At 43.6% G+C, this 23,752-nt stretch overlaps 1 protein-coding gene across 30 annotated transcripts in view; it reads left to right on the top strand.

Annotated features, from left to right (window-relative positions):
- ZBTB20 (zinc finger and BTB domain containing 20) overlaps positions 1-23,752 on the top strand; it is a 750,813-nt gene that overhangs the window by 694,045 nt on the left and 33,016 nt on the right. For 26 of the 30 annotated variants that reach the window (XM_038582877.1, XM_038582882.1, XM_038582879.1 and 23 more), the window contains 3 exons: positions 5,949-6,049; positions 14,227-14,390; positions 14,761-14,948. In XM_038582877.1, the coding sequence (XP_038438805.1) occupies positions 14,380-14,390; positions 14,761-14,948 (199 nt within the window). In that variant the 5' untranslated portion in view covers positions 5,949-6,049; positions 14,227-14,379. The remainder of the gene's footprint in view (positions 1-5,948; positions 6,050-14,226; positions 14,391-14,760; positions 14,949-23,752) is intronic. The other 4 variants (XM_038582898.1, XM_038582897.1, XM_038582899.1 and 1 more) reach the window with 1 other exon arrangement.

Genomic DNA, 23,752 nt, shown 5'->3' with positions numbered 1-23,752 from the left:
CTAACCAGGACCTGTGGCAGGCTTGCTGATGGGGAAGATTCCAGTGCAAAGTGACTTAGAGAAGGAGTTCCCATTGCCAGTTATCCATTAAAACCAGAAAAATTATTACTGCCTATATGTGTGTGTCTACATAGGGATATGTGATATGTATATGAGTATTGAAATAGATATCTCTCACCTGATGCAGAGATCTCTTAGTTTAAAATTAAGAATCAACTGTACCTGATAGCTCAAAGTCTCCTGGGACATGCAAGTGTTATTAGCAGAGTTTGTGAATTGTCAAAGAGGAATCAAGAGGTCTCTATGGAGAAAATTAACATAGATTTAATGTGACAAACAGCAGGACCTTCTATTGGCAAGGCCATCCCAGGGGTCTTCAAGCCATCAGACGTATTTCTTCTGGACATGGGTATTAACTAGTGATTAATTAAAGAGCTAAAAAAAAATTTTTTTTAAAAGGACCTAAAGTATTTTAAAGTAAAACATTTATTATAGCATTGGAAAGTGAAGATGGGGCTGATGACTTGTTTGTCTGGCCGTGATGACTTTGGTGCCTTATTAAACGGTTTTTATTACCACTTTCCAGAGAGGTGGGGTTAGTGATGTGGACTTGGGAATTCATTTCAGGAAATTAGTTAAAAAGTTAAAAGTCAAATAGATTTCCTTACAGGTTTAATGGTTTAACAGGTTGATGAGCTACTTAATCTCCACATCTTTCTTCTCGAGGGACTACTGTAGTTTTAAGGACCCTTAAAAATCATAAAATCCACATTTTCTTACAGATGGAAAAGCTGAGCCACCTAGAGGTTAAATGACTCATCCAAGGTCATTGGGCTAGTTCTATAATTTCACTTTCTTCATCCTCTTATTCCCCTTAACTCTCCTTCCTTTTTTCTCTCACCAATATTTTGTGCCCTACTACCACCTCTCTGCTGACTATTTCTTAGATTTACTTTGCCTTTATAAAATTTCTAATGCCTCAAATTATGAGACGTGGGTCTTTGCCAATTAGTAAACCTCCACCACTAATTCATCACTACATTTGGGGCAAAGAAAGGAGGGAAGTGGAACAATTTTAAATTTACTGTGATCTTTGAGACAGCTTTATCTACACCTGGGAATTGCTGTTAGACAATTAAGGTTAGCAAAGCTCATTGAATCTCTCAGAGGAAAGGTGTTATTTGAATTATTACCAGATAATTATTGTTAAAAATAACAATAATGTAAAAAAATAGGAATTTTACATGTTAGAGACATTATCATTTTAATTTCCAATGGGGGTACAGTAGAGCCCTGGGGGATCTAGGAACAATTTTTTTTCATAATGTGCTCTATGCCAGAAACTCCTTGAATTCTATCTAATGCCTGATGACCTGACAAACTGGCCCAGAATCAGAAGCCAGTCGTGCCGTGTGAGCTGTTAGCCAAGTTGTTCAGCTTGAACTCCTCCTTCCAAAACAGTAGGAAGGCAAGTGTCAGACATGAGACCTGTGGTACCCAGACCAGTGTCATCAGTATCACTTGGGAGCTTTCTAGAAATGCAGAATCACAGACTCATTCCCAGACATGCTGACTCAGAAATCCTGCATGATTCATTTGTTCATTAGTCTGAGAAGACCGATAAAAGATCTTCTCGTCTTCAAATAGAAAGGAACTTAGGAAGGAGCTCCACTTACTGATAGTTGCTGAAAGAGCTCCTTCACGTGAGGTCTGTGCTCCTAGTTTTTTCAGTAGCTCTGAATCATCATGGAAATAGCATAAGCGTCTTTCTTATGCTGATGTCACAGTAGGAACTAGAAACATGTCGCTGTGATGGAACAGTTGTTGTAGAGTAAGGAAAACAACAACAACAAACAAAAACAGAACAACTCCCTCCTCCCAGATTTAAAGTCAGAGCAATCTGGCTCAGATCTGACCTTGAATTCTGACCTCACTATCCACAGAATGGATACTTGAGCTCTCTTCGTCTCACTTTTCCTCATCTGTAAAATGGGCATACTAATACCTACAGCACAGCATTGCTGTGAGGATTCAAGGAGCATGTATTTGCATGTAAAAATATTCCCCATCCAGTGCCTAACAAAATGTAGCCATCTAACAAATGGTAGCTATTATTGTTACTATTATCTTTTTTGTAAGCTTTGGTCATGAAGGGGCCCCATCTGTCATTTTAGAATGATTTGGTGTGATTTCCAAAGAATGGGAAGAGCCACACTGAAATGAGACCTCCACAGAAAATTCCTTGAGGTGATGTGTGGCCTTGTGTTACATAACAGCTCTGCTCTCCAAGGGCTTCCAAGGCAGAGCTGCAGAGACGTCAACAATAAAACAGACTGGAATGGAAATGACCCACTGTCTCCTCTGCCTCTGACACCATCAAGAACTCTGCCAGCTGGGTTCCAAGAGCAGATTCTTTATTACAGTGATGATGTAAGAGGCACAGAGAACAGCTGGATTTCCAGACTCCGGGAAGAATGTGTAGCCCCAGCAGCCTCTCAGAATTATCCTTTGACTTAAAAACTATGTACATTGGATATGGAAGTCATTGCAAGAGAATAAATATGAAACCTCATGAAGTCATTCTCACCGAGTCTTTTTTAGAGCATCCCCACCCTTTAAGCAGTAAAACATGACACACTACGCAGTAGTTCTGATTAATAGGCCCCTAGGTGTGTGCTGAGGCGTGCAGGGAAGTGAGGAGAGGGGGAGAGGTGACCGTTTGCCAAAAAATGAAAGGAAGATTACAGCAGCAGGATGTGGGGCTGGGAAAGAGTTTAGATTCAAGGACAGAAAGATTATGTCTCCATTTAATTATAAAATGCACAGTTTAAGCCAAATGTTAGGCATATTTAAAATGCACATTTATCTAATTACACAATGGATTCGTATGCTTCCAGGTGATTTTTCATTGCAATGTACTAGACATATCGGTCAGTGATATCCTTTATCGTTTTAACGTAGTTGCCGTGGGGAGAAAAGAGAAAGGAAGCTGTGTCTGGTGAAGTGTTGATAACCTGTCCAGCCATAAGATGGTTTAGTAAGAACTATAGAGAGCTCTTGAGCCCAGTTTGCCATTTACGTGGCTACTGGGGTGTTGCTATTGAATAGATGTCTCAGTGCATAGCATGGCTCCCCCATATTGGCCAAAAAGGATCTGATTCATAGTACCGAGTTCTTCCTCTGGTGAGTAACACTAAGTTAAGTACTCACCTGGGAGAGGCAGATGAAGTCATGTAGTGCTGGAGGGCTAACATTTAAGAGCTGAGCTTTCCTGGCCAAGGAAACACCACCGTGATTCCCTGGCAAAGTCTGGTTTTCTCACCTAGGTAAACGCCGTTATCCCACATGTTTTCTGGGGAGAGCTTTTCATCTTTGGGCAAAAGGAAAGAATTCTGCTTGAGGATGAGGATAGAAAGGAGATTAAACAATGATACTTCTTCTATCGGGAGGGGAAAAGAAGGGAAGAAAGTTAGGGCAGACTTGGGAGCACTCATCTATGCCTTTCCCCAGGTAAATTGATGATACAGTGAAAGAAAAATCAGGGAAAATTTAGCCAAACTTATAAGATCAACCCCAGGCAAAAACTAGGTGGAAAAGACACGCTGACGTGAGTCGCATAATAGCAGGATTGCCAGTGGCCTCTGTTTCCACAAGGTCAGAATTTAACCAGAGAATTACTGGGGCATGTTTTCACCAAGAACTTCAGCTGAACCCACTGCTTCTGTAAAGCGTGAGAAATTCCTTCATCCTGGTTTTCACCCTGAGTTTATCACCCTGTGGTAGCATTTGCAATATTGTCATAATTGTTTCTGCTGACGGTGTTAGAAAGGTTCGCTTCCTTGTTCTTTAAATCCACCCTCATTTTTTAACATTATTTATCTACAAAAGGATATTTATTATTTCAGTGTACTGAAGTGAATAAGTGAAGCACATTTCTTTATATTTTGGGACCCAATATATCCTTGCTGGCTGTGCACCCCCCCGAGCCCCTCATTCTCTCTGGTCCGGTCACTATTGATGGTCTACTGGGCCTGTTGGTGCTGAGCAAGCACTGGCAGATGTTTAAAGATCTGTGACCTTTTCTATCAGTGATAGCTGTTCAACCAGGAGCAAGGATGTGGCCTTGAGCAAGTCCGTTCCCTTAATCTCATCTGAAAAATGAGAGGCGATGAGCTTTCAGGTCTTTCCAATTCAGTCTCAGTTTCCATGACTCGAAGTATGAATCTTGATTCCTTTTAACTTTGGCTCAGCAGACATCAGCTGAGCACAAATCTCCGTGTAAGGCACTGCATACTTTAGAGTACGCAAAGTAAAAATCGTCTCTGCTTCCTAGGAGCTTATAGAGGGGGAGCCAAGTTGCACAAATAATTACTAGAGTTCACAGAACATGCAAAGCGAGTCATGCAGAAAGTGCCTGAGGACTCAGCTAGGGCACTTTCCTTTGGGAAATGCTTCATAAGTGAGGTGGTATCTGGATGGGAAAGAGTGGGACTTCACTTCCACTGCAAAAAATGGAAATTAGATTGAGGCTACATTGTGGGGGCCTTGAATGCCAAACTGAGAAGTTTGAATTTAATCCAGTGGGCAAAGAGCAAAGGAGTGATATATTTAGAATGGTATTCAAGAAAAATTAATGTGGTAGTGGTGTGAAGGATGGGCTAAAAGTAAAAAGAACCCGGAAGAAGTGAAGCCATTGAGAGGCTCTCATGAAAGTCCTGGCATAGGTGACAGAGGGATAAACAGGTGTTGGGATAGAAAGTAGGTACTGATTTAGGAAGCACAGCCTCAGCACAAACCACATCTCTTGGCCATCGATTGACATTGAGAAGCAAAAGAGAAGGAGGACTTGAAGCTGACTCCTCCATTGTAGGACCAAGTAACTGGGTGGAGATGGTAGGAAATGGAACATGGCAGGAAATGGGAACATATTTTCAGGGAGAGACCATGAATTCTGTTTTAAAATTCTGAATTAGAAGTGCCTGTGCAGTATTTGATGGAGGTGTGAGCTTCTCAGAGTGAGAAGCCCTGTCTTATTCATCTTTTCCAGGTGCCTGATAGATGCTATGCAAACACTGAATGAATGAATGAATGAATGAATGAACAAGCAAATGAGTGAATGAACCAATAACCAGAGGTTATTAAGAATATGGATCTGGAGCTCTGCAGACAAGCAGGAACTAAAGATAGCCATGTGGGTGTTCTCTATGGAGAAGTGATTGTTGAGGTCATGCAGGGTGGGTGTAGGCAAAGATGAAGAAGACAGTCTTGAGGGATATCTACATTTAGGGAACAGGAGGGAGAAGACAAGCCAGGAAAGGAGGCAGATGAGCTGAGGGGTAGAAGGAAAGTCAGGGTAATGCGGTGTCCTGGTGAGAAAGGAGGACAGTTTGGGGAATAATGTGGTCATCGGGGCTCAGTGTGGCCCAAAGGGCAAGGCCTGGGATATGGACCTCTGGGTGCGAGGCTGGAGACGATGGTCGGCCCGGGAGCCCCTAAGGCTGAGCGCCACGTGTGAGGACACAGGAGACAGCGGAGACCTTGAAGTGAGGGGCAGGGGCACAGCACGAGCTCAGACGTGGCCAGCTCAGTGACGTTTTTAGAGCAGAAGAGAACTGGGCACTAAAGTAGGGGAGGCTACCGTGGAGCCAAGAACACCGAAACAGTCGTGACAAGGTGGAAGGACACCTCCCCCTTACACCCCACCTTCCATCTCCCCACCACGAAATCAAGCCCGTGTGCACAGACAGGGTGCTGCTGAAGATCTCAGACCCCCCGGAGCCCGGGCCACATCCTCTCTTCTGCCCCCACCACCCCTGCTGTCCCACTCGCCGGTGCAAAGGGGCAGGAGCAGACTCGCACCCAAGTCCCTGGGCTCGGTCTCCATGGACACAACTGGTCACCATCACCTGTCGTTTAACGGCCTTATCTTTCTTCCTTGTCTGCTCTAGATGCAGCCGCTCTCTGTTCCCTGCCCCAATGAACATCTGCACTAGGCCCAAGCCTCGGAGTGATTTACCTGAAGAGTGACACCATTTATTTGGAAACTACTGTGAGTACATTATGCCTCCAGTGAAAGGCTTCTTAATTCACTTAGTTTGATTTAAAAAAAAAAAAATCTGCCTCCCACAATTGTAAATGCAGGTGAAATTTCTGATGGCTTCATGTCTTGATCGCAGTGAGGTTGCAAGACCCAATGCCGAGGTGCCCACAGCGGCCCTTAGCTGCCAGCCTGCGGTGCCCGCCCTGAGCAGCACATGCCCTTCTCACCAGATGACTGTGCGGGGCCGGATCCAGATGTTCTTTGCAGGGACTGGGGCTGTTCCGCTTGGTCGTCTGCACCCTCCCCGGAATGGTGGCAACTCCCACCCGATCTCTTGGCCCCTTGTCACCTTCCGTGCCATTCTGTTGAATTGCACTGCTACTTGTCATTTCATGGCACCCTGGTCAAGGCCAGGAGCCGGCTTCCCTCATCGGCATCTCCCTGTCGTCGGAGTTGCATCTCTGAGCCAGTGTTGTTGTTTCCTCGCCACTCTGTGGGGCCATGGCCCAGCCTGGGGACTCGGGGCTCCTTCAGCCACGTCTCTCGCCATTGCCCCCAGCTCAGCCCTGCCCTCCGGATGCATGGCTCTGTGCGTGAGGCTGTTCCCTCCATGCCAGGCATTTACATAGAAGTACAGCCCTTACAAGGCAAGGTGCAGAAACAAGTTGGGTTGGGAGGTATGATGCCTACAGGACGATACTTACGAAAGATTGATATCAAGTATTCATTAACCATTGCTAAAAGTAACAGATGAATATATGCTTTTTTAAATGAAAAAGCCAGAAATCTGAATTATTTAGAGGCTATGCATGCAAAATAACTTAATTATATATTTTAAGACAACACCTCATTCTAGTTGTAGTCTCAGGTTTTCCTATATATGGCATGAGGCAGGTGATGGGATGGGGTTTGACAGACATCTCTGTTACTGGAAAACAGTAACCCTGGGAGAGCCACATCCCTCTTAGGCTTTCAGGTAGGATTTTCACATTCAGATTTTCCCTGTCTTCAGTTATTTGGGCATAAATCACACCCAAAGGGACAAAGTCTGAGTTTCTGTTTTGCTTTGTTTTGCATTGCTTTTCATCTTTAATGCTTTGAGTCACCAGGATTGTAATGAGTGGTTGTAGAGTGTGAGTGGCAGGCAGGCTTGCCTGGCCAGCACGGGGATGGGGACCACCAGAGTGATGTGCAGTACTACTGGGTCAGGGCGCTGGGAACTAAAGACGTGACAGAAAATAAAAACTAATTTCTCCATACCCATGCAAGAAACTTACTTGTATATTTTCATCCTCAAGTTGAAGTGCAAGGAGTGCCTTAGAAATTCCCACATCTGGATGGTGTTCTGGGGTTTTCTGCATTACGGGGTCACTGTACTGGAGTAAGTAGCACCACTGGGCTAGGGTGTAAACTGGGTTCCCAGGTTCTTTTGTTTTTAAGATTTTATTTATTTATTCATGAGAGACACAAAGAGGCAGGCAAAGACATAAGCAGAGGGAGAATCAGGCTCCATACAGGAAGCCTGATGTGGGACTCGATCCTGGGACCGTGGAATCACGCCCTGAGTGGAAGGCAGGTGCTCAACGCTGAGCCACCCAGGCATCCCGGCTCCCAGGTTCTGTTCCTTTGGTAGAGGGAAGAGTCTTTACCACTCCTACCTTCCTGCAGAAAACTCAAATCCAGACCCAGAAATTACAACCTAGAGTTTCCTGAAAATCACGGGGAGACCTACCAGTGAGCCTCCGTTTCTGCCCTAGGAAGCATTTTACCTGTGCACAACACCACGTCCTACCTGTGCAACAGGTCCTACCAGTGACAGACTGGGCTTTCAATTTTGCAGGCTCTGCTTTTCAGAAACTCAGCTCTTTCATATAGAAAGAAGAAACAAGAGTAAAGCTTACATACTGGCTAGATACAAAAGCAATAAGGTGAATAAAGCACAAAAATGTGGACTAACCACAAAATTCCTGAGGGTTGACCATGTCCTGGGCCAGGTGTCAAGGCTTGGGGGTGGGCAGGGAGGGGACAAGTGTTAGATTTTAAAACCTACCCACTCCCACACCGCTTGCACAACTATGCTAAGCAGCTGCCTACTTATTTGGACTGTTGTGATCGTTAAATGAGATAATATGTGTATAATGTCTAGCACAGCAGAAGTGAATATATTTACTTGACCAACTGAAATTCACGGGGCAGTTTGCTACGTGCCGGACACTGTTCTGGAAACTAGGGATGTGGCAGCAAAGAAAACACACAAATAGGGCAGCCTCAGTGGCACAGCGGTTTAGTGCCACCTGCAGCCCAGGGTGTGATCCTGGAGGCCGGGGTTCGAGTCCCTCGTCAGGCTCCCTGCATGGATCCTGCTTCTCCCTCTGCCTGTGTCTCTGCCTCCCTCTGTCTCTTTCTGTGTCTCTCATGAATAAATAAATAAAATCTTTAAACAAAAAAAAAGAAAAGAAAAGAAAACACACAAATATCCCGGCTCTCACAGAGCCCACATGCAGTCTTCATCCCCCACAAAGGGCAAATAGACCAGATAGGTTCATGGACCCTGAGAGAACTGACTTCATTTTCTTTTGCTGTGTCTTTCTTTCCAGAAAGTAAGATCGAGAGGGAAGGGTAAAGGCAAGGGAGAAGAGTAAGAAGCGGCCCGCTGATTAGTCTCCCCTCTACACACACACAAAACCCCTGAGCCCTCCTCTGCCCTGGTATGTGGCCCAGGAGGCCGCCTTTCTGGACTGCACTCCCCAGGCTCTCTTTCACTCTGGCTTCCCTTTGAATTTGGCCAAAAGGAACATCCGTGAAGGATGTGCGAGGAGGAGGAGAGTGAGGGCACGGTATTGATTTGTCCAGACCCCCTTCTAACTGCAGTTCTGACTGGACGCAGAGAATGCCATGCCTTCCTTGCCCCTTGGATTTAACAGTTGAAAGCTGAGATTTAAAGTCCTCCCCCCGCCCCCACCCGCTGCTAGTGCTAGTGCTGGTGCTTCACCCTCCCTCGGGCACCCCTTTACCTCCTCTGCACCTTACTGTACAGTCCTTACATTCAACTCTCTCCAGCTAAAACCTGTGAGTGTGCCAGCTGTTTCTTGCCAGGATCCTGACTGATACAGCGAGGGAGAAATACACTGAAAAACACTATAAATCAGCCTTGCCAAGAAGGTAAAAAAAAAAAAAAAAATTGAGAGAATAAAATGTTTTAATTATGAAAACATCTTCAATTGGTCTGGGAACATTAGACCAAGTGGTAAAAGGATAAATTGTAAAAGGACGTAATAAGCGAAAGTGCCAAAGGTTGGCTTCGACGAACAGACCATGGTGCCCAGGCTCGATGGGCTTCTCCGGCCCAAGTGTAGCTTGCTCGATCCTCAAGTTCAAGAGGAGTTCTTGGTAGAGCAGCAGCAAAGGCAAACACATGAACAGAAAGACGGTGTCAGGAAGGTAATACAGTAAGATCAAAGTGTTGAAGAAGAGATGGCTTATCCTTACGTTCTTTCCGCCTCTGCAACAATTACAGTCCATTTGCCCCTGCCAAAGTCTTGACACTAGAAAAAGATTACTAAGACCAAGGAAGTGCCTCCTCAGAGCTGATGAGAACCATAGAACTGATGCCGTCTCATAGCTACCATCATTGAGCACTGACCATGGGCCATCATCACTCTGCCAATCGCTTGGCATGAATTATCTCATTTACTCCTCACATCAGCGCAAGGAGGTAGGTATTATTTCCCCATTATTTCCACCGAGGCCCAGAGAAGCACAGTGACCTGCCTAGGGCCCACAGCTACTTGATGGGAGAGCTGGCTTCCACTGGGGTGGTTTCTTACACCTCTGCTCTCTGCCCCCTCTCCCCAAACACTCTCCTGAGCCTTTTCAGTGTTTTGTTGGGAAAGAGAATAAAGAAATGGTTACCATTCAAAAAAAAAAAAAAATTGGGGGAGGGCATCATGGGGCTAAATTGTCATGATTCAATGACTGAGTAATTATTTATCAAAAGGAGGTTCTGACTAATTCTTTCCTATCCAACCAGGCTGATAAGTGGAAGGCATGTTAATGTGCAGGAGAGGGTGGGGGCCCAGTGAAGAGAGAAAATTGGGAGAGCGAGAAAGAAGAGAGCACTCTCCTCTCAACAGCCCCGGGAGCCTGATAAGAGCTCACACAGATAAAATATTTATTTTCCATATGTTGCAGAAGGCATTGCCATCACTGTGTGTGTGCAATATGTGCAAAGAAGTGTGAAATATATACATCAAATGCCACCGATCTGGTTAATTTCCACGCATTTAACATGCCTAATACCTACCATCTCATCAATATGTTTCAATGCATATTTCTTTCCACATGCAATATGTCTAGTCAGGAAAGAGCCAACATCATCTACAACCTCACTCACTGCTACCTTTCAGCCCAAAACTTGTTGCCAGGACCAGCACAATGAGAGTTAAAAACCAGCCACCAGTCACCTTAAAACGCCTTTCCAGTTCCTGAAGCAGCCCTTTTTTTCTCATAAGAGAAACGTTTCCAGTGGGGAGATGAAAATGTTTTTGTTCTCTGTGGACAATCGGGAGATATTCAGTGAGAATGTCAGAACTGACCGTTGAAAGGCAGGTGCCTGCAGCCACACTTTTTTTTTTCTTTTTCTTTTTCTTTCTTTCTTTCTTTTTTTTTTTTTTTTTTTTTTTGAATGCAGGGCTCCACCAGTGTGGCGGGAGGAAGTGCACAATGATTGGTCTGTTCCTCTGTGGAAGTGTTGAGGGTACACCCAGTTTGGGTTTGCATATATTTACGAAACATCTGCCCTTCTCTTGTTCTTAAATCCTTCTCCCTCACCAGCCCCCTTTCCCCTTTCTCCCGGTTTCTTTCTTTGTTGTTGTTGTTGGCTTGTCTAACTTTTTCATTGGAGCTTTCATTTTCCGGTTGAGGGGCGACTTCATCAGAGTGTATAATTTTAACATTGAGGGAGGGAGGGAGGGAGAGAGGGAGGGGAGAGAGAGAGAGAGAGAGAGAGAGAGAGAGAGACAGAGACAGAGACAGAGACAGAGAGAGAGACAGAATGAGAACTGAAAAGAAAGAAAGAGGCTGAGCGGCCAGAGCTTGGCAAACCAACCTTTGGCATGATGACCGAGAGGAAGGTTCTGGTCTGGTGGGGAGTGTGCCTCTCCGCGGCGCTGCCCCGAGTTGCCTGTGTGCTGCTGCCCTCTAAAGGCTCCAGGGAATAATGCATAGCCAGGGAGGCTTGGACGGGCTTGCCCTCAGATGTGCCATGTTTATGTGATTCGTTTTGCACAGCTAAGGAAGGTATTTTCAATTAATTACCACAAGATTTGCTCTTTCCTCCTTAATAAACTATGGACTGACTGCAAAAATGGAGTCAACATAGCAGCACCTGTGCATGTCTGCACAGACTGCTGCTGCACTTCCGTGTTTCCGCATTTCTCAGCTCCAGAAAAAGGAGTCCCACCGAACTATTAGGGTGAGCGGGGGAAATGAATTGCTTCTAAGGACAGTGAGTGGCCCTCTGTTATCTGTGCAGGTGGAAAACGCCCAGTGGTATCAGGATAAGCAAATGAGGGGGTAAGCCGAAAGGTTGAATTTTCAATATTTTCACTTGTAGAGGTGGCTTCCGATGCCTCCGTGCTGCAGGTGTTTTCTGTAGGTGATCCTTGAGACAACAAACAGAAGGGTGTGGTGTAAAATGTCAGGTGGGAAGCAGGATCAAATCCAGGGAAGGAAGCAAGGGCATTTATATACAAGACAATACCATTTTTGCAGTGTTAAAAGAGTGAGGTTGGTTGTTTGGCCATGCACTCATGTTTGAAAGAGGGCTTTTTTTCAGTTTCCTGAAACAAAAATCCAAAACTAGCCTAGGCCTTGTCTATAAGCGTCAGAAATAAGTATTAAAAATTTTTTTTTCTATTAAGTGATATCTATCAATAGAATTTCATCCTGATATTTAAAGGGCTCATGAGGACCAGCCCAGCTTTGTTGAGCAAAATGATCCTACTCTTATCAAATGCCCGTCCTGGATTCAAAGAAAAAGCAGCCAGTCAAGGTAGATTTCACCGCTGCATAAAGAGTAGGAAAACTTAATTGGGATTTACACTATGACCATTCTCAAAACATACCTTGATTTCAATTCTGCTTTATCCCATCAACAAACAAATATTGAATGACAGCTTTGCCTAAGCTACTCTGCTTAACAGTACGCTCTAGAGAGCAAACTCTGGGAGGAGAGCAACCAGGCTTGCGGCATTCCCTAACCTATGTTGGCCCACCATAGGTGCATGATATTTTAAGATGAATATGTGAAAAGATGAATGGTGGGAAGAAAGGAAAAAGGAAAGAAAGGACGAACATAGGGAATTAAAGAATAACTAATATAGTTCCCTCAGAGAATTTACAGTCTCACGGGATGGATAACCACGTAAATAAATAACGATTATGAAAACAAAATTTAGTGAGTAAAAAAGAGAGAAGTAAAATTTTGGCGGAGGGGAATTTCAGAGAAAGGTGGGAGGGAGTTGAGTTTCAAAGAAAGAGACCTTCTATCTGGTAGAGGTAAATCAAGATGGTTACAAGATGGAGACAACCTTTAATAAGTAAGGATAAATATGATTTCAACAGAGTTGTAAAACAGACAACGCAAGGGAACTAATTTGAACAAAGATGTAGAGCCAAGGATGTAGATGGCCCAAGATGCTCTGGGAATTTTCAAGAACTTTGAGAGTCCTGTATGGCCAACCAGACTCAGCTAGAGCATCTATAGAACTCATCTGGGGTGTTGGGCTAACCTGGTTCCTCAGAGGGGTCTAAGAGGATAGAGAGCCAGTCAATAAACAGTCTAAATGAAAGTGTCAAGGGATAGCAGTAGAAATGGAAAGGAAACATGGACGTGAAAAAATAAGGAAACAGAATTGTCAGGACTTGATGAGTCGGCTTTAAGGCAGAGGAAGGCTCTGCTTGCCTACAGTTTCAGCCGGTTTCAGCCAGTGATAGCCAACAGTAATGGAAATGAGGAGGGACCTTAGAGGGGGCGCTGGCTTCCAAGGATAAAAAAAGGGTTAAGCTCTGGAGACTTTGATCTTGAATATTTTCTCAAACTGCACACCAGAAACCAGGGTCTTGGAGGTCCATGTAGATGCTGAAGACTTGGGGGTTGGTTCTACAGTCACCCATCCAACAAACAGTTGGTAAAGCATTGCAATTTTTGCTTCTCTTATATTGGCTTCCTCCATGCTGAAAAATATGTCTGAAAGCTTCTCCTCTCTCATCATCTTTACCATGCCATCTCTGCCTCCTGCCCTCTGAAAAAAGCAGATTTGATTTCGCAACCTGTTGGACCAGAAACACAGCATGCTAATCATAACACCATATTCTGCGAGGGCAGATTTAACTACCCCGTACCACAAATTTCGATACAAAATATTCTGCATGACAAGTCCACTGCCAGGCTTATAGAAACAAGAAAAACATGGAAACAGAGCTACTTACAACAAATTCTGTCATACACATAGTCTTCCACCAAAAAATAAAATAAAATAATTTCTCTGGTCACCATCCACATAATGATAGAAAAGAGACACAGAGACAAGGAAATTGGAAGGCACGTTCCAATTCAGGATATGCCTAATAACCCAGTATGGCTGGGACCTAGAGTACATGCAGTATTTCTGTGTTTATGGCAATTTTATTGTCCCAGGCGGGGGGGGGGGGGGGGGAGACACCCACAATACCTGAGCTCTTTTGCTTCCTGTTCCTGACCCCAAGCAACAGTGGGCAATAATTGCTTTCTGGTTCCCTTCACCCATCTCTTCCTCACACCCCCAAACACACAGTCCAAGTCCCATACTCCAGGGTCTTGTGCTAAATCAACAAACAAAGGGCATTTTCAGCTTTGGATGAGTAAAGAGTTGGAATAGAGGATATCCATGTGTTACCGCTTTACCTGCTAGAAGCTAAGCTCATCTGTTTCACTTTTCATTTGCTACTTTCACAAAAATCTCCATCACTACCCTCTCATCTCTATGGCCTGCAAATTCAGACTGTGATTGGGAATTATGTGTTAATCTAAAGTGAAATCTAATAACAGCAAGAAACTTGAATGTTCCATGATGCGTTCCATGAATAGAAACTTCAAGCTGGAAGGAACCTTCAAGGCCTTCTAATCCAAGCCCTTTATTTTACAGATGAGGAAACTGAAGCCCAGAGAGGTGAAGTGAGGTGCCCAAGGCCACACAGCAAGTTAGAGGCACAGCTAGTACCATAGCTCAAGTCTCCTGACTCCCAGTCCAGTGCTCCTCCCATTACTCCACGGGTCCTGTCTCTAAGCTTCCTGACAAATGCTAGAACGGTAAACCTCCACTAGTATTTTTCCAGACCATGTTAAAACTCTTAAGGGGGAAAAAAGGATGCTTTCTTGGATAATGTCAGCCATACGTAGCTCAATCTGTCTAAAGTTCTGGGACAGGGTCTTTTTATGCAGCCAACAGAGTCCAAATGTGGTGCTGTTTGCTTGGCCCATATGCTTTCATGTGTTCCCAGTTAGGCCATTACTGGAGGGAAAAAAACAAGAATCAGCTTGTTTTAAAACAAGGGACATACTGGACTCCCTCCCATCCCCCCTCAGAAAAAAAAAATCAAGTTATCTTTAACAGATTCTAAAAATGCCTTTTCCCAAATATGCAGTCAGTTCCTTCAAAGGGCCCTTTGTTTATTTTCAGGAAGAAACCCAAGACAGCTGAAAACCAGAAGGCATCTGAGGAGAATGAGATTACTCAGCCGGGTGGATCCAGCGCCAAGCCGGGCCTTCCCTGCCTGAACTTTGAAGCTGTTTTGTCTCCAGACCCAGCCCTCATCCACTCAACACATTCACTGACAAACTCTCACGCTCACACCGGGTCATCTGATTGTGAGTACACCAGTAAGGTGATGGTGTCTTCGCGGCACTTGGAGCGTGCTTCTCCCCCGGGTTCTGGCTTTTTTGCGTTCCGAACAAGCCATTTCCGTTTGGTCTTCTAGAGTAGTCAAAAGGAACTTGCCTCCATTTTGATTCAGCCAACCGTCTATATTTTCAAACTAGCGTGTATTTTAAAACCAAGTGTCCAGCCACTTGACCTCAAAAGGCTGACTGATTAGATGGACCACATTTTCTTTCATAACATTCACTCAAAAAAAAAAAAAAAAAAAAAGTTAGGTTACTGTTTTCTAATTATTCCTTTGTCCCCTCGATCTGAATAACAGCACTTCCACCATGACTAAACTGAACCACCAAATATGGACCTCAAAAAGCCAGTTAGACACAGGAAACATCCATTTTGAAATTACATAATACAAGTCAGCTTTGCATTAGTTATTGGAGTCTCATTTGGCTTGGCTGAATTTCCGTCCTTCCAGTTTTTAATTTATTTTGAAGTGGTTAAAGGATAGCATAAATTTACAGAAGAAAAGAGAATGGCTTCCAAGAATTCAGAATCCACCCAGACTTCACGTAGCCAATAAGAATTCAGGTTAAAAATATTTTTTAATTAAAAAAACTGCCTACGGGCTAAATTTGGAAATGGGCAGCTTAATGAGATCGTCGCTATTGAAATCACTCCATTGCTGTTTATTTTTGCTGTCTTCCCACTAATCTGGGAGTCACTTCTTCAAATTCTATTTTAAGAAAGTTGATAAATCATGTTTAGGAGCTTTTCTCTTTTTGAAGTGTAACCCAATACTTCAAAGAGAAAGGAACATGTGTGTTGACAATGGAAAGGAATAGAATAATTTTGGGGCCCAATCAGAAAGAATATTCCTTTTGGTCTTAAGATACCCAACAAGTATTCTGAAGTGATCTCCATAAAGGATGTCTAGTAACAGGCAAAGAGCTGGCATGTTCTTCTTTAGAAGGAAGAAGAGTAAGACCAAGACAGTTTGTTTTCAGAAAAGAGCTCCATTTATCCTGTCCATGAACACAAGCATTATTAATTAAGAAATGAGAATCTAAATTTCCTTTTGTTATTTTTCTGACAAAACAAATGGAAAACTCTGCAAAGTGGGCAAGAAATGGATGCTTCTGGGAGATTCCCTTCCCTACTTGCTTCATCATAATTAGTGTCTTGAGTAAAGGGATAAAACCCGGGGGTTGAAGTTGGGGTGAAAGGAGCTCATCCTACATGGTGGCTGGGCTGAGACCCTGCCCCAGCTATCACTACTAGAAAATTAAACGAGAAAGAATGAGATCCCAATCTCTAGAGCCCGTGTGATTTGTACCAAGTTGCTGCTTCTCTGGAGAAACCTGGGGATCAGAAGCAAGGACTATGTTCTGTGGCCCATCGTAATAATAACATCCTTGGCCCTTCTTGCCTGGCAGTCTCCAGCCTAATAGTAATTACAGGAAGAATTGGAAAATAGCATGGCACGGTGCCCGTAGACATGTGCACACTGTCCCTACCTACCAGGAAGGTAGCCCGTTCCTGTGGAGAAGGGCCTGGAGCTCCTGCATGCCGACCTTCATTGCCTGGCTCTCTGCCACACCTTATGGGGAAGATTACATAGAATGGCCTTAGCCCAGAAATCCCCTGTTGCAGTAAAATGAATGTTTTGCGGAATAGAGAAGGCGCCCGGCTTCATTTATTGTACTTTATCATAAGCATCCTCCAGCCAGGTCTTGGCATTAGCGTGGAATACGTACAAGAAACTGTATGAGCATGACACTGCCGTACAGCTCCTTGGTGACCCTGAGGGAGCCCGTAGATCTGAGCTCACAGTGAGGTGTCTGAACGTGCTTGGAAGGAGAACAAATAGGGAGGAGTCACCTAATCTCCAGCTGCTTAGAACGTCATTCTGATTTTGCCATTAAGATGTGTAAGTCTTCTCCCTTCTGACCTGTTGTTTAAATTGATTAGACTTTTCTCCAAATATATTTGGATTGTAGTTTGTCCTGATTTGAGCCTACACTTAGAAGAAAATTGTTTTTAGGAAAGATTCACAGAAATCTGTCCATTTGGAGATTGCTTGAGAGAAGACAGGAAAGAGGTTTATTTTAAGCTGTTAAATTTTTTGGATGCTCTTCTTGCATTCAAGAAGGTTTTTTTGTTTTTTTTTTTCTTTCAAATGTCATTCGTACCATAGATTAATTTAAAAGCCTAATTTCTTTAAGGTAAAATATTCAGTTCCTATTTAGAACTAACAGATTTGGGGCATTTAAAAATAGTGCCCTTGACTTGTTAGTCTCTTTAACTTCAGAAACATTCCACCAGTGTGTGGTGTTCCAAGCTTTCACAAGTGCCTGAATTTTTATAGCACCTTTTTATTTGTTATGTGTTTAGCAAAATTATTCTTAGTCATGCTCTAATGCCCATTTCCTGACAATCATTATAATTCTTCCCAATTTACGGAGGAGAAGACTGAGAAAATTGACACTTCTGTAGATGAATGACTTGCTTGGCACTTAACTCCTTCAGACACCCAGGGTTGTTTATGGAATTGCTCTCCCAGGGAGCAGGCTGCATGCTCTGTTCCAGGCCCATAAATGGCATCCTTGCAAATGTGCAGCTACTCATATTGGTTAGTGAGTTCTAAAACACAATGGGTCACCATCCCCACAAAGGAAGAGCCAGCTCTGCCTCCGACCCGGGGCAGGGTGGGTAAGATGTACTGCTGTCGTACCCGAAGGACCCAGGCCAATGTTGTAGACACTTCTGATCCCTAAAATTCTCAGTTGGCTATTTAACCTGCTGAGCCACTTCACATTTTACAGAAGATCCCAGTAATATTCAAAACAAGAAGGAATATGGCTGAGAAATGCTTCCCTTTGTGAGATGATGAGGTTAATACTGCTACGGAACTGTGTGCTGCTTCGCAGTGCACCCACTAAGTGACCTCTTGGCGACATTCCCCCATGACCTCCGAGCTTGTCGCCTCTCCACCATTTCCAAGCAAACTCAGATGGTGAGAACGCAAGGCACAAAGCGTTGAGATGACTTTTGGAATGCAGAGGGTCCAAAAGCCCTAGGTGTTTGACAGAACCGTTCCCTGCCGAGGAACAGGCTGAGGATGAGCTGAGCCAAGCTCTCTCTTCAAACGCGTCAACAGGCCTAAACCAAGTCAGCAGAGCAGACGAAGCCCTCTCTATCTTGACAACTATCAAGCTGTAGCACGTCACAGTCATACATGTGACAGACCCGACCAGAACTTTGACTTGCGTGCTTCTCCCATTTTGTTTTCCCCCAAATAAGGCTCCCATAGAAGGGAGAAGTGGTTCTCTTTGCCCCTCCTTTGGCAGTGCTCCCTACCTTGGGCTGTAGATGCACCTATTCTGGTGTCTTTTTTTTGTTGGAAGCTGACGTCGTCCGTGGTTACTTACCTTCCAGTGTTTTGCACTGGCCTCAGCAGGCTGTCTCATTTTTTTGTGTCCTTGCCAAGGCGCACTTATGCATTAACAGTTTTTATTTATTTTTAATTTAACCTTTACACATTACCAAACTGTTGTGTGGGTGGGTTTAACTTTAGCTCTGTAGGTATAGCATGACTCTGCTGGGGCTGAGCTCTGTCGAGGAGACGGCCAGGCCCTTCTTTTCTCTGGCCTTCTACCTTCGTGGGTCTTTCCCCTCCCAACCCTTGGCTCTCCCCATCCCACCCACCCCCCACCAGGCCAAGTCCTCGAGTTTACAATTTTTAGTACACTTGGTTCAGTTTGAACTTTTAAGCAATTTTTTAGAGAACACAAGAAAGAGGATTTTTTATGGCAAACTCCATTAATGCCACATTAAGGCTGACATTTTAATTACCCCAAAGTCAGGAAATGCAAAGTTCAGGTTCCCACAGCAACAGAAACTGTCCCCTTGAGTGCCAGCACCACAGCAGATTCTTTCACTCCCTGATTACACAACACCAGGCGTGGTGACATTGTTTTCTATCCACATATGTAGAAAGGAGCACGGTTTTCACCCTTTGTTTTTTTCCTGTAACTACAGTTGAGGATATGGGCCTTTAGCTTCCCTTCCCAGACCATCTATACGTATTATCCTGGAGCGGAAGACTGTTACGGCCCTACATGTGCACACGGACAGAATTAAAGTTGCCGTGGGAACGTTAACTCTGATTTCCGGACTTCCGTGCCAGTCACATTTAAACCATAATGTTGTAATTTTTGGCATGTAATAAATGTGCATTTCATGTACACAGACAGAAAGAAGCATAAAATGTATTTTAAAGAGCAATTAATTACTAACTTTGTGATTAAAAAACATTTGGTGCATGTTCCTTCCCATTTAGCATCAGCTGCTGGTCTTAGCCAGGCCTAATAGATGACATACTGTGCCTCATCCTGTATCTCAGATGTACTTACTGTATGTTCCTGTTCTTCAAGATAATTAATTCCCTTAGTAAAGCTGTAGGGGGAAAACAAAATGGAAGGAATATGCAAGCATGTAAATAGGGTAAAGGATATTTTGAAGGAAATGATTCATTTCTGCAAATAAACCTCTTAGTCCCTGATAGAGAGCCAGAAATCTGCTAAGTGGGTGTAGACAAAGGTTTCTGGCCACCTTAGAGCATCTGGTCCAGGGCTGTAAGAACAACTTGAAAGCAAATTTCCCCCCTGAATTCCGGGCATGCCCAATGGGGGAGTGATTTTACTCCATAATAACTTTTCAGGCTGACGGCTCAAAAAGTTATTTTACTCTGCCTCCACTTTTCAGTTTATGTTCAAACTGGAAAAGAAACCTTGTAAGGAACCAGGTAAAATAAGGGCTTTGTCAAAAAACCCGTTTTAGAGAGTAGAGGTATTTGCTCTTCCTGGATTTGAATCTGGTTGGCCCGTTTGTGTTGGAGAAGGAGGTGTTTCAAAATAAATGTTTGAACAAGTTTGGGAGTAAAAGGGATGGGCAGCAATCCCCTAAAGGTACAGTGTTCAAAATCCCAGATGCTCTGGGCATGCGTTCGAAACTGGGCGAGAGAGGGTATGTGGCTTAAACTCTCCAGTAAAAAAAAAAAAAAAAAAAAACTCTCCAGTAATGCTTTAAGGGGAAAACACTCGGGAAGAGTTTGAGCCTCTGTTCTCGCTATTGGTTCATTCTCTCTCCTGTCACACATTCCTTTTTGTTCAGTTTGGTTGCGTCTGGTATTTAACCTTTAAGAAAGACACTTGAGTTTTACAGGGCTCTGAGTTGCTTTTACGTGGGCTGTCTGTATGTGTGAATGTATGTCTGTATGAGTGAAAACTGCTCAAGCAAGTTTGAAGGTCTCCTTGGCAAATCTGACTGTGCATTCAGAAAGTTTCCAATCAGAAAGCTGATGCAGTGTAAACCCTTCCAAAAACTTCCTGAGGCACCTGTTCACATGAAAAGATTGGATTTCGGCTAGAGGTGCTCAGAAGGCAGTGTTTATAACCGAAGATCTCTGTTTGGAGTGCCAAAAAATGAAAAACATTTTGGCCCCCAAAAACCCTCCATAAATGTTCAAAATGTATAATCAAACAAAAGCTTCATTTGGATTCAAATGCATGTATCTCAGCAGATGTGTCTAAACTAACTGGAATCCCACAGGAGCAGCTGAACTGGATTTGGGTATGTCTTGATAACTGAGAGAGTTATTCTTAGGCTTTGAAAGGACAAAAATGGTCCATCTGTGAAGAACCGTAATAGAGACATGGCAAAAAACAGCATCCTCTGAAAGAGTTTATTTATGGAATTTAGGACAAGTTGGACAATCCTGAAAACAATTTTGGGGTCACACTAATTTGCAGAAGAAATATAATCAAACTGGGATGGAATGAGCAACCACAGAGAGCTATTATCCTATGGCTTTGCTATTAATTTTCTACTGGATTCCGTATCAGTTAAACAGTCAAATAGAACGTCTTTGATAATAACTAAGTGTTCTCGTTAGCCCCAGAGTGCCCTACATCCCTCTGTATTCTACTTCCCATAAAGAATTACATATTTACCTTTTCATACCTATCTTTCTGCTACATCATTAGCCAAGTAAACCTCTTACTTATTAAGTGTGGGTTCATTTCTTTTAGAGATAGTCTTTCCCTTTATAAACAGTCACCTTTCTGCCTCTGAGTTAATTGATACAGAATCTCTTTGGAATTACATTTATTATCTTCGATACCCTCTTATTTAGAGGTCTTGGTGCTTGGTCCAGTGCTTATGCATCAGAAGGCCAGCTGATGTTTTTATTTGCTGTAATTCCTAGAGTCTCTACTTAGAATGCCCGGGGACACATTTCGTGTTAAAAGTCTCTTCCTTGAAGTTTCATGTCACAGTCTACCTCTTGGTAAAAAAGTGTGCCTCCTTTTAGTCAAACCTGTTCTCTCCCTATGCTGCTAATTTAACTTGGTGTCTTCCGTGGTCACTGAATGCAGTAATTTCTAGTAGCCCTTTACCTCATTCATGCGCACAGTCCTTCATTTAGTCGTTCATCAAATGCTATTGTGCCCCTGCTTCTATGCCAAGTCCTCAGTGAGGGCTAGGGGTGAAGACACCAACCAACAAGATGCCATCTCCCCACTTTAGGAGCTCAGTGTGCCCCAAGGACTGGCTAAAACTATAAACTCATCCAGGGGTAGGTACAAATGCAGTGTTAGAGAGTTTTTGAGGAGGGGGCCTGAAGGAGTGGAAAGGGGCCATTAGACCTAGATCATGAAAGAGCAAGTGTGTGCAAAGTAAAAGAGGGAGGGAATGGCATTCCAGGCAAAAGGAACAGAAGCAAAGCCACAGAGACAAAACAAACAAACAAAACAAGCATGATGTTTTCAGAAAACAGAGCATTTCAGTTACAATACTCAGACTTTCTCAGGCTTCACTTCATTTTTATATAAACCCATAGGGCAGTTTATATTTCAGTAACATTGCCTGTCATTAAAATTCAACTGGGCTGAATTGCACATCCTTTCTAGAGACATTTCCTTTCCATATAAAAAATAAAGCAAGACACTCATTTATTTTCTAATAGGTAAAAGTGCCCTCTTTCCTATAATCAGTAGATGTAGGAAAGTGTTGAGGGACCTAGTAATAATTTATTGATGAGCAGATTTCAAAATAACTTTTCCTATTGAGAAGTGTTCATTCTTGGAGCCACAGAGTCACCTGTGTGTCACATTGGAACTCCGTCACTTGGAGACTGGTGGTCTCCCCAGGTTCTAGCAATCTGTCCTTTTATGCAATCCTCTCAGTTCCCCTGGCACATCTGGTCTCGTGACCCATTGCCTCAAGTTACTCCATGCCGGATTGCTCTCCCAAATATTGCATGAAGGTGCCTATAATTGTCCACATATAATTGTTAAGACCGACTGCTGATTTTCAGGGCTCTGTTCTTCATCTCGCCATCCCATATCTTGCTAGAATACGTCTGTAATTCTTATCTGCAGCTGCTAGTGACAGTTTCCTATGTGTTTCCTCCACTCATGGCCAATTTCATTATATAAAATTAGTGTTCCTCCATAACTGTCAGGGCTTCTCACATCCTGACTTAAAAAACCAAAATTGCCTCAGAGAGGGATCGTTTCAGATCAAATGAGAGCATGCCTGAGGATTCTAGGAAATCCTCGCTTCAAGAAATTTCAAGTCAAATCCTTCCACCAATCGTGTCAAGTACCATAGTCAACCCAACCCCCTTGTTAACTCATCAGCTGAATAAGCACTTTGGCTTTTCTCCTGCCTCTGTATCCTTTGTTCTTTCTAGGGAATGTGTACCAGTGAGTACTTTTTATCAGCACTGGAAGAGATGAAAGGTTACCTGATCTAAATCCACTATTGTTTGGTTGAGGAAACTGAGGCCCATAGATAGCAAGTGTCTTACCAAAAGGTTTCCACATAGTGAGTTGAAGAGCCAAAAACAGAACCCTACTCCTTCTCCCACTGTACTGTGCTGCCTGCTACCCAGTCGGCTTCAAGGAGAACTTAACGTTTTCTGAGCAGAAAGAGAGTCAGGACTAGTCATCTATTTATTTACTAAATGCTTTCAATGTGGAGGGCCAGACCTAGGTCTTGTGCAGGATGCAGTTTTATACACCGAAGCCCTATGTACAGAGGCTTGGAGTCTCGTAGACAAGATCAGATACTTTCACAAACAACTACCCCGTGGAGTAGTTGCTTCAAGATACGTCCTATACACCTGGTTGCACTGCAGCATTGATTCATGCCTGGCCCTACATGGAGTTCTTTGGGGGATACAAAGGTGGAGACAACCAGACCCTGCCACCAAGAATCTTAAAACTTAGTGTGTGTCCTCAGATCACCATTATCTGAGATAGAAGTGGGAAAGTGCATAAAATACATTATAATCTGGTTTGTGGTAATATCCAGTTTATCAGGAAAGGTTCCATTTGAGCTCTCTTGAAAAAGGAATAGGATTTCTTTGGAAGTAAAGCATGAGGGTAAGGGATAAGGAGTTTGCATTCTGGTGTAGAGTTGTGGACGGGTTTTAAGTAGGGGTTGCCATGCTCAAGACTTTGCTGTAGGAAGCTTTAATTTAGCAGCAATGGTGTGGAGGGTACATGGACATGCGAAGGGGTGGCTGGGAGCAGGAGAGAGCCAGGGAAGCTTTGTCAGTCGTTCAGACTTTGGGTACCCTGAAGGGGGCTAGGGATGAGGCAGGTTCAACAGACTTTGTAGATGAGAGTGGACAGCTCTAGGAACTGACTGTTAGTTAAGAGAGAGGAGATCATCAGAGATAACTCCAAGTTATCAAAAAGAGGAGAAAAAAAGGAAATGTTCAGAAGAG

This window comes from Canis lupus, chromosome 33 (genome assembly GCF_011100685.1).
Source record: "Canis lupus familiaris isolate Mischka breed German Shepherd chromosome 33, alternate assembly UU_Cfam_GSD_1.0, whole genome shotgun sequence".
NCBI lineage: Eukaryota > Metazoa > Chordata > Mammalia > Carnivora > Canidae > Canis > Canis lupus.
This window is presented reverse-complemented; position numbering and strand designations above follow the sequence as displayed.